Genomic DNA, 16,339 nt, shown 5'->3' on the forward strand with positions numbered 1-16,339 from the left:
GCATCTACGGCGAGTGTCTAATGACATGCTGTTCTTGCGATTTTCCCGCCAAAACTCCGGCGTATGTTTGAGTGATCACATTCTAGAATGTTCTAGGACCTTCCATTGGATTATCATATGCGATTATACTAATCCAACCGATAAATCCACCTTAATCCATTTTCTCGGGTTCGTGCATACTGCCAGGTTTTTGGGTGTCCTTTGGAATTTTTGTAGGTGGGCCAACTGCCAACATCACCTTCACTTTAACAGCATCCGTGTAAAACATGGTCCCCTTCAATAGAATATGCTCAGAGCCATCGGCGTTTTGCAAGAATTGCGCAGAAGTTTGCATATTTTTACGAAACAAAAATATCCGGGAAGGGTAATTGGCGACTCCGTGAAACGCGCAGACGCTTGTGACCGCGAGTCAAAAGAACCTGTCTTAAAAAAAAAAAACTAATTTAGTCTTAACCTACTAGGCCTCTGCCCCCAACGTAACAGGCATTCTAAGACATTATAATATCATGATGCAGAGTGACCGATTAAAGGGCATCTTTGAAGAATCACCGCGAGCTGTATTCTGACGTAGTAAAAACTTGCGAGATCTTTTAACTTCTTGCGAAGCCACCCGTCCAATGTTTTTGTGGATGTGCACCATTTAGCAAATATCGCTGTAAAATGTGCATACAGATGACGACGTTACATATAGCAGTTAGCACTGCTTCCAACTACACTGTAAGAATTAAAGGTTACTTCAGCTACTATATATATATATATATATATATATATATATATATATATATATATATATATATATATATATATATATATATATATATATATATATATATATATATATATATATATATTCTTGGCATTGCGAGTACCTTGTAATGTTAGGGTGCACATCTAGATGGAATCGTCGATTAAGGAGAGCATGGAGAGCATGATCAATACAAAACTCAGTGAGATTTTAATGGTCGTTCCGAACGAACGTGAGTCCTTCGAAACAGATTTAAAATATATAAACACCAGCTATTAATAGCGAACAATGAAATTACGGTCAAAATTCTAGGAAGTTTGACGGGAACAGCGTTCAAGCTGAGGAAAGTTTCTGCCGAGATACCCCACTACGATGATCAGTGATCGAGACGGTTACCGTATCACCTTCAAGCAGGAGGTTTAATGGTTTGAACACTGTGGACTGCATAGAGGAATCCACCATCTCCCTCACTGTGGCGATTGATTTGCATTCTCGGTGAGTACACTTTTACAGGTGTCAGTATACGGTGGCGTTTCATGGCCGATCGGTGTTGTGTATAGTTGCAACAGGTTAAAAAAAAATAATTCCGACAGGATGGGCATTTTAGTCTGCAACCGTCCTTAGTAGTAATCTCACAATCCCCTGGAATAAGTACAGTGAGTTGGTGCAAATTCCATCTGTCCTCACTTGAATGCGTGTTTAAGTTTATATAGGCCTTTGCCTCCTTTCTCCGCACCTAAAATAATATTATAGGACTAAGGGAGTACTAAATGCGCATCGAGATTCGCGTCTAACTGATTGGCCAGAATGAAACAAAAGGTTTAAAAATGGCGCACCTGTGTACCCTTTCGAGCTTTTGGGGGAATAGCAGATAGCGTTGGTAGCATGCGCCTGGTCTTACTGGCGGGGCCGGCCTCGTGCAGGGGCAACTACCTGAACAGCCGCGTGTACCTGCCCGGAGAGCCGTGCTCACGCTGCCCACCCGGCACCCGATGCGCGGCCAACAGCACTTTCTGGAGACACGACTCCGGATTCGGTGCCCTGTGCAGTAAGGACCACTCTCTCAAGCACAAGTGATTAAATTGGGCGCGCATGCACAGTATTGGTGAAAAGTCCTCGGGCCACAAAGTTTGCTTTTCTGCCCCGAGTCGAGCGCCTGTAGCACCCCTCAAGCTCAAACTCTTTAGGGTGAGGCGCGCAGCTAAATTTTTTTTTTCGGGAGGGGCCCAAGGTAATATCTTATGTTAATTAGGGTTGTAGTTAGTCCCTGGGCGATGCATACCGAACACCAGTGCTGATAAGACATTTGGAAAGGAAAGGGGGGGGGGGGGGCTGAATCACGATTTGTGAGGGAGGGGCCCTGGCTCTCATCTTCTTAGATACGTGCATGACTTGCGTACTCACATTCCAAGACCTTTTTCGGCCTTCAGGAGCATAAGTGCACCAACCATGCCATGAATGCCGCCCGGGCAGTCTTTACCAAGGGTGTGCAATGCCATAACGAGATGCTCGACTCGTCGCCTGGTCAGCACCGTACAGTGGCCATCTAGAGAGCGGGCGACTTCACGAATATCTGCATTGCTACCTGCCGCTCCTGCTCTAAAGAATTTTCTGAACTACCTGATGAGTGTGACGGGTTAATTAGCATACCCGAAGGGAAGAGCACATTGCCGCGAGAACTCCAAAGCACACGGTACGACGCGGCGCTGACGAACGAAATGCGAGTGAACTCTCTCACAGCGACTTTTCATCATGTCATAGTGGGACGGCATGCACGTGGATGGCATGCAACTGCGTGTCCTAAACTGCCGTGTTTCAAGTAAAGTTTTCCCCACCACCACCGCCTGCGCTTGTCGCTGCTGCTGGTGCCTGATATACTTACTTCAGATACGAGGGTGGCGGTGGCAGAAGTTCGATGAGCATCCTCTTGACATTCCTGCTAACCCTGGTGGTGGCCATTATTGTAACCTCTCTTGATAGGCAGCCGTTCATAATTATGAAGACCAATTTCAGGGCAAGCACGTACTAATCTGGCAACGTCGTTCTTCTTTCTAACGTGCACCACCATGGGCGCTATTACAGTGGAAATTACAGACATCGTTAGTGCGCCCTTTTTAATTTCAAAGTGCTCAAATGCAATAATATTGTCATTTTCAAACAGATTGTAAACCTTATTGAAGCACTGAATCTTTAACAATGCTTATCTTTTTGTGCACACATTCTGCCAAAAAAACAAACGGTGCTGGCCGCGCTGTAACCCTGACGGTGCAGTGACGCCATCGCAAAGGTTCAGCGTAACTACAGTGTTCTAGGTTGGGTGCAACCTCCACTGCGCACTTTACCCTCCCCAGTGTGGGATCTTCTGCTCAAGAGAGCACGGCCACCGCAGCCAGCGGTCACCAGACGCGGCCTAATTGCTAAGCGCGGTGTCGCTTCATTAAAGGCGCAAGTCGCAGGAAAACAAACGAGACAGTACTACTTCACAGGAAATGCAAAGACACCAAACATAGTGCCTTTAATCTCTCCGCTTCTGTTTAGCCTTTAGAAAATGTCCTTGGTGCTGGCGCCGCTCTCGAGGCTCCAGTTCGCATTCCAAGGCGTTTTTCTTCGAAGGTGGTCCCACGCGACGGACAGAACCGCATTCCTAGTCGGCGGATTCGTGGGTGCCGCAGTTTCACATTCTCACATTTGACAGCAGTGGGCGAAAGACGCGCAGCGTCACGCTAGGGTGCCTGGATATCGAGGCACCGCATATATACAAGCGTCGCGTCACATGCGGCGCCCATATTCGGCTCGTTTTTTAAGACCGCATTAAAGCCACAGAAAGAGCTTCTGTATTAGCGGTACGATGCAGGTCAAGTTACAGAACAAAAACGTGTGTGTGTGTGTGTGTGTGTGTGTGTGTGTGTGTGTGTGTGTGTGTGTGTGTGTGTGTGTGTGTGTGTGTGTGTGTGTGTGTGTGTGTGTGTGTGTGTGTGTGTGTGTGTGTGTGTGTGTGTGTGTGTGTGTGTGTGTGTGTGTGTGTGTGTGTGTGTGTGTGTGTGTGTGTGTGTGTGTGTGTGTGTGTGTGTGTGTGTGTGTGTGTGTGTGTGTGTGTGTGTGTGTGTGTGTGTGTGTGTGTGTGTGTGTGTGTGTGTGTGTGTGTGTGTGTGTGTGTGTGTGTGTGTGTGTGTGTGTGTGTGTGTGTGTGTGTGTGTGTGTGTGTGTGTGTGTGTGTGTGTGTGTGTGTGTGTGTGTGTGTGTGTGTGTGTGTGTGTGTGTGTGTGTGTGTGTGTGTGTGTGTGTGTGTGTGTGTGTGTGTGTGTGTGTGTGTGTGTGTGTGTGTGTGTGTGTGTGTGTGTGTGTGTGTGTGTGTGTGTGTGTGTGTGTGTGTGTGTGTGTGTGTGTGTGTGTGTGTGTGTGTGTGTGTGTGTGTGTGTGTGTGTGTGTGTGTGTGTGTGTGTGTGTGTGTGTGTGTGTGTGTGTGTGTGTGTGTGTGTGTGTGTGTGTGTGTGTGTGTGTGTGTGTGTGTGTGTGTGTGTGTGTGTGTGTGTGTGTGTGTGTGTGTGTGTGTGTGTGTGTGTGTGTGTGTGTGTGTGTGTGTGTGTGTGTGTGTGTGTGTGTGTGTGTGTGTGTGTGTGTGTGTGTGTGTGTGTGTGTGTGTGTTGCAGCATAGGCTGGCTTAACCAACGTCTGGTACCGTTAGTTAAACCAAGATTATCTTGTCCCATCAAGGAAATGGCTCCTGTCAAAAACACAAGCAACTCTCTCCGTTCGGAAGTAGTGCGTATACACCAGTAGTATATAGGAGCATTATAATTTGGTCGCTTGAAGCACCAAGAAGGAAGCGGGCCTGGCGCACGAGGCCCAGTTGGTCTTGCAGCTGGTCCGAGGGTTGTTAGACACCCCGCGAAAAAAGAGGTGGGGAGGGAATATTCGTAATTACGCCACTGATCACGTTCGCGCTGAAAACCACGCAGTGCAAAGCGATTTAGTTGAAGGCCCCTCTGGGCTTCTGTAATATTAGAGGGAATTTTAAATTTCTTCAGATTTCTTTCATTCATTTGTTCTTTGCGATTGGCTAAGGCGACGCGATTTCCCCGTCCATTACTCGGCTTCAGCCAACGACAAAGAGGTAATGTGGGGCGTGGCTTCGCGAGAGCCAATCGTAACGGCCGACAAAAATGGAGTAATTCCGACGTCAAATTGATATTTTATTGAAACCCTGCTTACGACTTCTCAGAGGCAAACATATCTGTGTACGAAACTGGCTTCAGTGTCGCGTCAAGATCGATCGACACAAGGGCCAATCCACACATGAAGAGCGTGTCGGGTGGCACAGTGGCAAACCAAATCCCATCTTGTGGTTAACCGATTTGTAGCAGACGAGACTTGCGCAAAGTGAATCGATGCGACACACTCGCGGGCGGTGGTGCGGCTCATTAAGCGAACTGTCTTGATGTCAGAAAAGTGTGAATCGTCGAGTGGTGTCCGCCATTCCCACGTCCCCATTCCACGCTCCGTCCTCTAGAGTCGGAGAATGCTGATGGACCCCAGGTGGCGCTACCAGCGGGCACCATCTTCTACTGCAACTTCCACGCGCCCCACCTCGACTGCCCCATCAAGGAGGAACCCTACGGGAGCTTCCAAGTGCGTCGCCTCATTGGCGGTGAGTGGGCAGTGGCCGCGCAGCCATTCTCGCGCATACTGCGTATGCCCCCGGAGCAATATCTCTCAGCAGAGGCTGCTGCTATACAGACATAACTCCCTGGTTATGCACAACATACAGGCGAGGCTACCAAAGTACGCAACAGACGGATTGAAATGCAACGCATGGTGTCTGGCGGTACATGAAATAAAACGAAGTTCCAGTGAAGCAGCAACAAAGCGACAGACAACAAAACAGTCAAAAGGATATGTGTGTTGTTTTTTTATGGCACGTAGGCAACTAAGACCATCATGCGCCAAGCACAAGTCAAAAGTATATAAGAAGCACTGCAGCACTCTATTTTTTTAGTACGCTTCCATTACCGCTCATACCAGCTTGGTCGGTTGTCTGTTCAAGAGGACGATCAGATGTGTTGTTTCCAAGTGCAGGGATCGATCAGACCTTGAATGCTAAAGAGGCTTGTGTCGTCATTCTCATATAGCACAAAATCTGGTATAGGTGGCGCTGCAATGAGCCCGTGCCCGAGAGTGCTGACGGAAGAGTTGCGCCCCGAGTTAATTACGATATCGCAGAGCTAGAGTGAAATTCAATAAAAATAGCTTCCTTACTTGGTGAAAAAGCAATATTAAGAATTCTAGCTTAGGAAATAGCCTGAATGTCGTTCTTGCTTCGTAAGTGGTCAAGGACGTTTCTAGAATGAGAGACAGCTGGCTATCGAAAACTAAGTTACTGATAACGGGTGCTTCGCAAACTATATAGATAAATTCACGCAGGAAATTTTGCACCAGCAATCGGCTGGAGCTGGAAATCGGAGCGGGCTGCACTTTATACTAGCCTGCATCTCATGGCGAGGAGGGGAAATTGGAAATAAGGAATGTAAAGGCGCAGTGTCTCGCTTTCGGGACACCTCAGCCACGCACTCAGGTAGCGGATGAAGAAGGGAGTGAAAGAAGACAAGGGAAAGAGAAAGGCGGCGTAGTGGACGGCTTTCGACCCTCTGTGGTTATTTGGTGCGGTGTAATATGTGCGGTCTAACGCCTCAAAACTACACAGAGCAGGGGTGAAGCCGGTCGCACGTCCAGGGGCATATGAATGGGCCCAACTGCCGCGAGCTTAGGTCCGCGGTGTCGTGGCACACCCAACGCATGCACACCGCATACACCATTGCGGGGATACCAAGCTAGGACCGCTAACATGAGTCCCGCGGGAAGTTGCGTCATGTCAGCTGTACTCAACACATACCTCAGGTGCCAGTTCTTGTGGCAGCTGTACAATTCCGGATCACGTTGTGTCCCTCATCGGACCGATCCCTCCGCGCCGCGCCTCCCTCAGGTAGCGGCTACCTGACCACCACCGTGGGTCCTAACGGGACGGCGGCCGTCACCTTGGACCGGGTGCTGGCCGTGCCGGACAACGAGTCGGCCTCGTGCTGCCTACGCTTCCTGTTCCGCAAGGGTCCCTTCCGCGACGGCGCGGGAGGCTCTTCCGAGCTGCACGTGCGACTGCACGTGCTCGACCGGAACGTGCTCAAGAGCAGCGCCCTGACGCGCCACTACACCCACTGGACTCCCTACAGCATCACCATCAACAAGCCCATCCAGGTGCAGGTGAGTGAAGGAGGATGTGTACGTTTATGCACAGGTCATTAAGCGGCCACGTTCCGTTGCTGTAACTCGATTTACCCGCATACTATCACAAAAATTGCTAAGTGAAGAGCTCTGCATGGTATGACAAAGTGGCAGAGAGTCACGGATTGTTCATGTCTTCGTATGAGTGGCAGCGTCGAGCGCATGCATACCAAAGCTCGCCGTTTATATATGCGGACCCCGGGAGCCAAGTTCGGACGTCGCAGCCCCCCTTGCTTACATCTGCCCTCACATTCCTTGAAACATATTAGCATGTACCGCTAGTGTTCCCGCAACCGATACACCACTCCCATTTGGGGCGCTATCGGCGCACGCGTTCTGTGCTCACAGGCCGGTAACTTCTGTCGACGTTCACACAGCAGACAGCACTGGTAAGGGCTTTCTGAAGACCACACCCCTCCGTTTTTGAATACTCCCGGGACTTCTTCCTGAGAACAACGGGGGAGGCCCGACTACCATGATCCACTGCTGGTTTTAAGCCCTAGAAGCAGGTTAGTTTTCAATCCCGAGTGACAATTGACTGGCGTATACATAGCTTGCACCTGCCGTCAAGGGAGCCATGATGGTGAATTTCCCAGTATATGTTTAGCAGTGCCGGCCAGAACAAGCTTCGATAAACGAATAACAGAGACGCGACCTTTTCGCAGTGCACCTGGTTTGCCAGCATAGCGGCTGCTGCTCTGACGTATGTGCTAGTTATGCGCTAAGGCAATGTGCGTAGTTCGTGTGCAGTTCGGTAGTCGGGGCTAGCAGCATTGTGCCACTAAAGCCCCTTGATAATTTGAAAGTAGCGACACCCTCCCCTGCGCCGCGCTTTCCTCCTCTTTTCTCCTCGCGCGGCGGCTGCGAGCTCTGCGCACGACACGCTTTTTCTCCTTGGCGCCCGCCGGCCGGCTGCAGCAGCGAGTGAAGTGCGTGTTTTTGGGCCAGGTCTACGCTCCAGGAGTGCGCAGAATATTTGAAAAATTGGGAGAAAAGCATTGAGAATGTCCAAAGTAATGTTCATGAAGAGACTGGTTTCTTCTTAGAACTGTTTGAATGGGTAATACTGATGTAAACAAAGCTTTCAGGCGAGTTCTGTACTGCAGTAACTTTTTAAGTCACATGATAAGGTGTTTTACTTTGTGCACCTGATCTAATACTGCCTCTGACTTTGTTTGTGTTTGTTTATTTATGGCATGAACTCTGTCACCGCGGTAAAACTTCGGAACATGACCCAGGCTGGTGCTTTGAACTTCAAGATCAGTGAAGGTCGAAGGAGGACTTCGTCTATTACGCTACTCTCAAGCTGTCTAAGCATAGTATATATATCACGTGATCAACCGTGAGCTTGGATCATTGGTTACTTATACATTTATTTTCACCAATTACTGGGCCAAATTAATTGATGTTTAGTAAATTGCAATTAAAATCCAAATTTGTGCGGCAGCATCGAGTCATATACCGTTGGAAAGCTTAGGCCAAGGGTAATACAATTGTGCTAGTTAGAGATTCGCGTTAATTGGCGTTAATTAGTTAATTTTGTATAAACCAAACTTTGAGCTAGACGATCAAGTCATATACCGTTAAAAAGTTTAGGATGAATGCAAATGCTTTAAAATAGTTAGCTATTCATATTAATTAGCATTAATTATCTATATGCAATCAAAACCACCCTTTGCATTATAGCATCGAGTCATATGCCTTTTGAGAGCTTATGTTCAGTGCAAATGAGCTGTGCTAGTTATCGACCCGAATTAATTAGTGCTAATTATTCAACTGAAGTTAAATCCAAACCTTGCACGATAGATGGAAAACTAAGGGCAAGTGTAAACGCATTATGCTAGCTAGCCAAACTAAAAGAAAAACCTCACAACAGAGGTAACTAGGCTTAACACAAACTGCTTCGAAATGTTTTTCTTTGCTTGTGCATACTGGCGTGCACTAAGTCTTATTTAGCGTGCACCTGCTCACAATAAATTAGTCATGAGTGCATCTTCCGTCCATAGGTTTGTCTCATCAGTGTGAAAGTGGCTTTTTCATTCTAGTCTGCGTTTTTATGGAGGAAAAACGCTAAGGCGCCCGTGTGCTGTGCGATGTCAGTGCACGTTAAAGATCCCCAGGTGGTCGAAATTATTCCGGAGCCCTCCACTACGGACCTATTTGTTCCTCTCTTCTTTCACTCCCTCCTTTATCCCTTCCCTTACGGCGCGGTTCAGGTGTCCAACGATATATGAGACAGATACTGCGCCATTTCCTTTCCACCAAAAACCAATTATTATTATTATTCTAGTCTGTTCACTGAATAAAACAGTTGCGCACTTTCAATGCGATCAAGGAGCGCAGACAACCACTCATCGACCGCAATTCATAGAACAATATTAGGCACTGGTGTCAAGGAAGCTTAAGAATATACTCGGTATACCTATGAGAGAATGCATTATATATCTCTAGGAAAGATAAACGCCTCTTGATAATGTAATATTATACTTGACACTGAAATTTCGTTTCACTATCTAGCAGATGATATAAAGCTGTATTTTGATTAGGCATCACAAAAAAATGTATCATTAAAGAAAATGAGAACATGATCAGCAGGATGATATATTTTCGCGCACACACAAGAACGTTGATTGACAAGATTCACGTAACAGACGGGAGAATCACATAATATTCAGCGTCTACGCTAGTGCAGAAATGTGCTATGCAGTATTGATGACAGTTGAGAAAAGACATGCTCAAGGAAATACAACAGTTGTGTATGTAATAGCTCAAATAAACGTCACTTTGTACATGTATACAGCAGTTTCATCCACCCGAAATTTGACGGACAATGGGATCTTATGCTAAAAGCTTCTCTGTATAAAATTGCAGATTTGTTGTTATAAAGACGACGCTGCTGGTGCAAGAACTAGCACGTTTTGAGTCCAGTCGCTATTTGGAGAGAAGATGCAATGCGCGGATGCTTTGGAGATGCGATCCGTTCTGGCCTCGCATGCAAAATAACCTAAAAACGAAGCAGCAAACAACCCTCGAAGCATGCCTTCCATCCAACGGCGTCAACCATTCGTTATGACGTCGTGGTTAATCCTCTAACCTGAATATATATGGTATCATGAATACCGCATAACCATCTTCAGGCCGCTTGCTGCAGTTGTACGCGCAACAGAGTGGTATAGCGCTTGCACGTTGCAATAAAAGCGCAGCGCGTATTATTCGCTCGCCGAGCCTAGGAGAAAAATGGCGCGACGGAAAAAGAAAAACACAAGCAAAACGCCGGACCCCCGCGTCTCCAAGGGCAACGGCAGGGAGACCAATCGTAGCGCAGGAAATCGGGCGGAGAGCCGACCCTCAGGGAAGGGGCGAGGAGAAGGCGAGGAGGTCACGCGGCGGCGGCAAAGTTCAATGAGTGGCGGAACTTTCATATTATCGAGGGGCTTTATGTGCCACGGTAAAAGCGAACCGCAGGACACCGTCAAGATAGGCTGAACTGACAGCGATCCGCATATCCTGGCTGTCCCTCAGCTCGGCTTTTCCGTGCAAAAAGGTTGACAGCTACGACGCTGGAGCTTTCGTTACAAACCCGGCTATAAATGCTGTAAAGGTGTGCAAAGGCAAGTCGTTGACGTAAAGCCCGTGAAAGCTCGTGGCGAATTATGCAGACTTCAGAGCACGCACTAGGCTACTTTCCTGCCGCGCTACCAACGGAATATATTTGTGGGCTCAAACTTTAAAAAAGACGCGGAAAGAAGACGCAGGACGTCTATGTAAAGTTTGTGCCCGCAAATACATCACGTACAGCCTTCAACTCGCCCGGCTTTCTATTCTGTAGAACGCAAAAAACGCCTTGCCCTATTCGTTTTCGCCACGAACCTTCGGGCTGTGCAAGTGGCGACATCTCGCGAGCTCGTTAGTGGATTGAAAGTAAGCGCGAAGATTGAACCTCCGCCGTCGTGTAGGCTATAAAAACACCTGCTTTATCAAACAACGCTAAAATGCATGGTACAATGTACTCAGTTAGGCAACAGTGGTGCGCAACGAGACATGCAAGAAAGGCATGCATGTATGCATGAATTCATGAAATCAGCCGACAGCGCGACTTGCAACTGATATTAAGCTGAAGACTTCTTATTTATTTGGCTGAAAGCTTTTGAAACTGATGTTTACCGGAACTCATTTTCTTTCCTCATAACCTAACGTGACCTAAACTCGTGAGGTTTCCTTTCCCTCGGAATAGACCGATGGTTACCTGCTCTCCCGCGCTTGTTGTGCAACCAGGTTCCGAAAGACAACACCTACCCTGTAAATTAGCAATACCTGGGTTAAAATCGAATTGCTATTCATGCGGTACACACAGAGGGTAGGAATAAGCAGAGCATGTCTGTCGTGCAAAGAAATTGCTTTTCGGTGCGGCCCGCGCGATACCCTCTGGCTTACAGCGCGGGCAGCGCATTTAATTGCCTTTGCTATGGGCTGTTCTTTTTGCTTACAAAAATTTATTTAGGCAGTCTATAGGCTGTCCATAGAGTTGTGTCCATGAAGTCTATTAGACTCTATAGACAAACACTAGAGAACAGTCTGTAGGCAATACAAATCCTATAGACAGTCTATAGACAATCTATGGATTTATGGCCATACACTTTTGGTAGACTCTTGTCTGTAGACAGTCTAAGACTATGAATAAACAAAAATAAATATCTATAGGAAAGCAATACAGTCTATAGGAAGCCTATAGACCATTTTTGCTAAGTGCACTGCACACCAAGCATGCATACGCAGTGTGCCTGTCAGCGTAAAAAGAAAATGCAAGCGACCGCATCTTACGTCTTTGCAGCTGACACTGGAGCTGAAGGTGGACGCACAAAGCACCCCGCAGTATTTCGACCTGACCGACGTCCTGCTCGTCAGGCAACCCTGCTGAGGCCGCGCCGTGCGGCCGACAGACGCAACTACCTCGGGCTCGGCGTCGGAGTTCGCTAATGAATAATCAAAGGTGCATGATCGCCGAGCGACCCGTAATTACGCCTTTATAACCACACACGGGGTGCTCGGAGAAAAGATATCGCACATTTTACAAGATTACACTAGTTCATATGCCGCTATATATATATTGCTCGGCTGCAGCAAGCATTCAGACGTGAGGATTAAATTAAACGTATTCGATCGCCTGCCCCATTCACGGTTTTATGAGGAGCGAGAGCAAATAATGAAGTGCGTGTTTTTCATTCTAACTGCTTTTCTAGAATACAGTTCGAGAACCGTGTATTTGCACACACGATGTAGCGAATGGATGGAGTGTTTTGCCGCGATCTGTGTATGCTTTACCTAATTTGACGCCAATGAGCCAAAACAAAACTATACTCTAAGCTCTACTCTAAATCAATAATCTGCTTTAGACACTATCTACCCGGCCGCAGTATGTGACTGACGTATACAGCTGAATGCAGCCTCCCAGCGACTGTATATTCTCGTTAGTTATGTTTGGGATCCGACAGGTACTGACGTACAAGTCGGCTTGAAGACTGCTGTCAAGCAGAATGCAATTAGAACGGGCCATTTTGTGGCCTTGTAAGCTGTTACAAGAGGCTCCCATAGATGGCGCCAGCCACACCAGCGACGAGTCGGGTCTACGGCAAATGTAGGAGCCGCGAGCAACGCGCCAGACGAACGAGCCGTCGGCCGCCGCCTTCCTCCCCACTTTCATGTAAACACGGAGCAGACGACGTCTCACGTTGCAAGCGTCGACTCCCGAGCTACTGCGCAACAGACCCATATCTGTATTTCTTCTGATCATTCCTGTGTAGCCGAGACAGAAATAAAATCTCATTTATCCCCTAGCACAGAGAGGTCCTCAGTTTATAGGCCATCCTGCTGTAAACAGGCACAAAACAAGTTGCTGAATATTTTATATTATCAGCAACAAACGAAACGCAAACAGCAAAATGAGAAGACCTTAGCTGGAGGAAGCTTAATTCCATATATAAGCAGGGTAATTTCAATTCGAAGGTGCGAAGACTGTCCTTAAAAGGGGTCTGAAACACCTTCCGGGGAGAGGACATCAACTTGCTCAATCACTGCATTGTGTTGTCATGAACGCCTGAGCCAAATAATACACTTCTACAAGCAGCAGAGAACCCACAATCGCAAGCGAAAATTGGCGAGCCCTTCCCGGCGACTTTTTCATGCTCGCACCCTCCTCCGTCGCTCGCATCTACGAATACATGTTGAGATGTGGCTACTGGTAAGATTCTTTCAGACGTCAGGCAGCTACCAAGGCCGCGGCCAATAAGACGCGTAGCTCCGGCGGGTCAGGAAGCTCTCCCCCGGAGGTGGGGCCGGCGAAGTAGCGCCGACCTTCCAGCGTGAAAAAAAGTTACCTGAGGAGAGGGAAAAGCGCGAAAACGCTGAAATTCAAATTTTGACTGCAGATAACTGATCTTGTACAAAGCACATTAAAAAAAAAATCTTGCTGGACAATATTCGGGAAGCGGCGTGCTTTAGCATCCCAGGCGTACCGCAACTTTATTAGAGTCCCTTTCAGAGCTCCCTTAAAAGTGTTCAAGCTCGCTTCACCACACTGATGAGCAGTCTTTTGCAATGTCTTCGCAGCGGCTAATAGGTAGCTTAAACTTCATTGTAATAAATATTTTTTTGCAGAAGCTCCTGAATTTTGGTGGTTGGTTAAAACATTTGTCAAACGGACAAATTTCGTGTCGATCTCAACGAGTGACACTCGCGTTTAGTTATTCGCTCAGCGCCACAGGATTAACTTCACTGACATTGGCTGCAAAAGCACTCGCCTCATAGCGAGTTCGTCGAACTCGCTCCACTTAGCTGAAACGATACTGCAGACGGGAAAAGTCGGTTTTCCTGTGCGGCGAAAAATTTCGTAAAATGCCGGCCTGGCCTTACTTACGGGAATAGTTCGGAAAAGTGCCTTCGTCGATCGTCTAGCCGGAGTAGATGTACAGTCTTCGTTAAAAGTATACAGCACAGGGGGTACTCTTCTTAGCCCTGCAGTGCGGCTCATCTTGCACACTCAAGGACCCGAATCTCACGAAGGCCGGAGGAATTCAGTCCTCCACCCTCCCAAGCTTAAGACTGTCAAATGTGCTAGAGAGCCCCGCTACACAGCTTTTTGTAATGAAAGCTACATTGGCCACGAACTCGTAGTTTCGCCGTGCTCGCATTCCCACCGTGGTCGCACCGCACCACGTGACTGGTCACGTGACAACTAGCCAGACAACCAGACTAACCTGGACTTGCAAACAATATTAACCAAGGCTAACCAAGCTATGCGTTAGCTTTCGCTACATATATCCTGGCATAGCCGAGCTAAGGGCCGTCGTACGATCGTTTCGGAGCGGCTTCCGCCAGGTCCGCTTCGCGAGCGGTCCGCCAGTTTTCGGCCGCCAGGAGGACGTGAGGCGGAATTGAGATTCCCTGAATGGTCGGGGGGGGGGGGGGGGGGGTAGGGGGGTGAAATTAAAGGGAGTGCTCAGCCCTATAACTGTCTCCTTTGGGAAGGGAAGACCGCAACAGGGCTGAGCAAGGGAGAGGGATTAAAGAAATATGTGAGAGGAGGGGGAGATGTCAGGGGGGGGGGGGGGGAGGAGCAGGTAGAAAGGAGCACGGCAAAGAGTGGCGCAAAAGCACATTAGACAGTTTTAGCTGTGCGTACGCAAAGAGTTAGCGTACGCGAGGAGTTTGCGGGGACGGTAGTGCGCATGCGCAGAACGCAAGCGCAAGCTTTGCGTCTTGCGTACGCTAGCCTTGCGTACGCTAGCCAGCGGAGTTTGCGTTGCGGCGCTTGCGTGGCTTGCGTACGCTAACTTTGACAAGATGGCGGCGCCCTGCCTGCCCGCTTCGGAATAAATACATGTCGCCGCTGGATTCTCCGACGCAATAGCTCGCTAAAATGGTAGCGGTTCGCTTTTATTTCGCCTAATCTTGCCCACACGTAGCAGTATAAGCGATCACACGTAGCAGTATAAGCGATAACTAGCCTCTGTTTTTCAGATAATTTGGCGATTTTCAAGGTCCTAGGCCTAACTATATTCAGTGTGTTTTCCTCGTAGCAACGACACCTGGCGAAGCAGTTTTCTAACTTTTAGCCAGATCTTGCATATTCTTCGGTTTGCATAGTTTTTCTTCTTGGAACAAAAAAGGCTCCCAATGCACTCACAGTAGTTATCAGTAATCACGGATGAAATTTTCTTCAACCGAGCGTTGATGTGGTTTGACTTCTTGTCACTAGATGGCGCCACGTGCGCCTGAGGGACGCTACGGCACGGTCAGCTAAAACTATACTTCGGAGCGGACAGCGTAACGCACGCAGCGCCGTAGCTATTTGCGTACGCAAGCACTTGCGTACGCACAGCTAAAACTGTCTATTATCGCAAGGTGTCGTGCGCGCACCCACCTCGCGTTAAGGTTACCGCTTAAGCGGATGGCGGGCAAGGAATTTGCGCGCAATGTAAGAAGTAGGAAGCCGCGAAGGGGCTGGGGTCATGGAATGCCCGTAAAGAGATACCAGGTCGACCCAAGGCGGGAAGGGGTGGCGAGCGAACCAGCCCGACGGCAAAGAGAGCGGGAGGCCACGGGAAACGAGGCGCCCGAAGGGGTGAAGCGGTGGCGGCAGAAGCGGATGCGTCCGGGGAGTCATGAACACGACAACGCAGACTACCGCCCATAGATAGCGTAGGCGTGTCAATGCACCCCGTGTGTGCCGACAAGTGCGGCCAACCCCGGGGAGCCCACGCCACCACGAGAAAACCCACAATACGAGCAGACGGGGCCGTTCGCTCGAGTAGGGAATGGCTTATAGGGCGGAGGTAAGTTTTAAAAGGAAATGCGACAAGAGAGGCGCAAAAAGAGAAATTAGAGGGCACGAAGTGCGCTCTAAGGGTGGCGGTATGATGGACACGAAGAAAAAGCGGGCCGTTGAGGCGCGCCAAAAGGGCGAGGTGTGAACACCCGCAGGGAATGCCTTGTCGGCAGGAAAATTTGGGAGTACCGCGTGGGCGGATGGCGGGCAGAGCAGTTGCGCGCAGTGAAGAAAAGGAGCGAGGAGGGCTCGAAGAGAGGATGGCCCCGGGCGAAAAGAGCACGCGAACAGAAGCGCAGCGCGGCGAAAGGACCGGGAGGGCAAGTGCAGCGAGGCGCCCGACGGAGCGAAGCGGTGACGGCAGAAGCGGATGAGTCCGGGGGCCTCCCATCGCGAACGCGACAACGCAGACTACCGCCCTTATGGCGCGTTCACACATGGACATTCGGCGGCGAGAGGAAGCGGAATCCGCGGCCGCCGAAATGCTGTCTCGT

The 16,339-nt window shown here is 48.8% G+C and overlaps 1 protein-coding gene across 3 annotated transcripts in view; it reads left to right on the plus strand.

Annotated features, from left to right (window-relative positions):
- The window catches only part of LOC144094938 (CRISP/Allergen/PR-1-like), a 67,128-nt gene extending 54,252 nt beyond the window's left edge, over positions 1 to 12,876 (plus strand). For all 3 annotated transcript variants that reach the window (XM_077628805.1, XM_077628806.1, XM_077628807.1), the window contains 4 exons: positions 1,669 to 1,793; positions 5,256 to 5,393; positions 6,726 to 7,000; positions 11,853 to 12,876. In XM_077628805.1, the coding sequence (XP_077484931.1) occupies positions 1,669 to 1,793; positions 5,256 to 5,393; positions 6,726 to 7,000; positions 11,853 to 11,939 (625 nt within the window). In that variant the 3' untranslated portion in view covers positions 11,940 to 12,876. The remainder of the gene's footprint in view (positions 1 to 1,668; positions 1,794 to 5,255; positions 5,394 to 6,725; positions 7,001 to 11,852) is intronic.
- The last annotated feature ends 3,463 nt before the right edge of the window (positions 12,877 to 16,339 follow it).

Source organism: Amblyomma americanum, chromosome 6 (assembly GCF_052857255.1).
Source record: "Amblyomma americanum isolate KBUSLIRL-KWMA chromosome 6, ASM5285725v1, whole genome shotgun sequence".
Taxonomy (NCBI): Eukaryota; Metazoa; Arthropoda; class Arachnida; order Ixodida; family Ixodidae; genus Amblyomma; species Amblyomma americanum.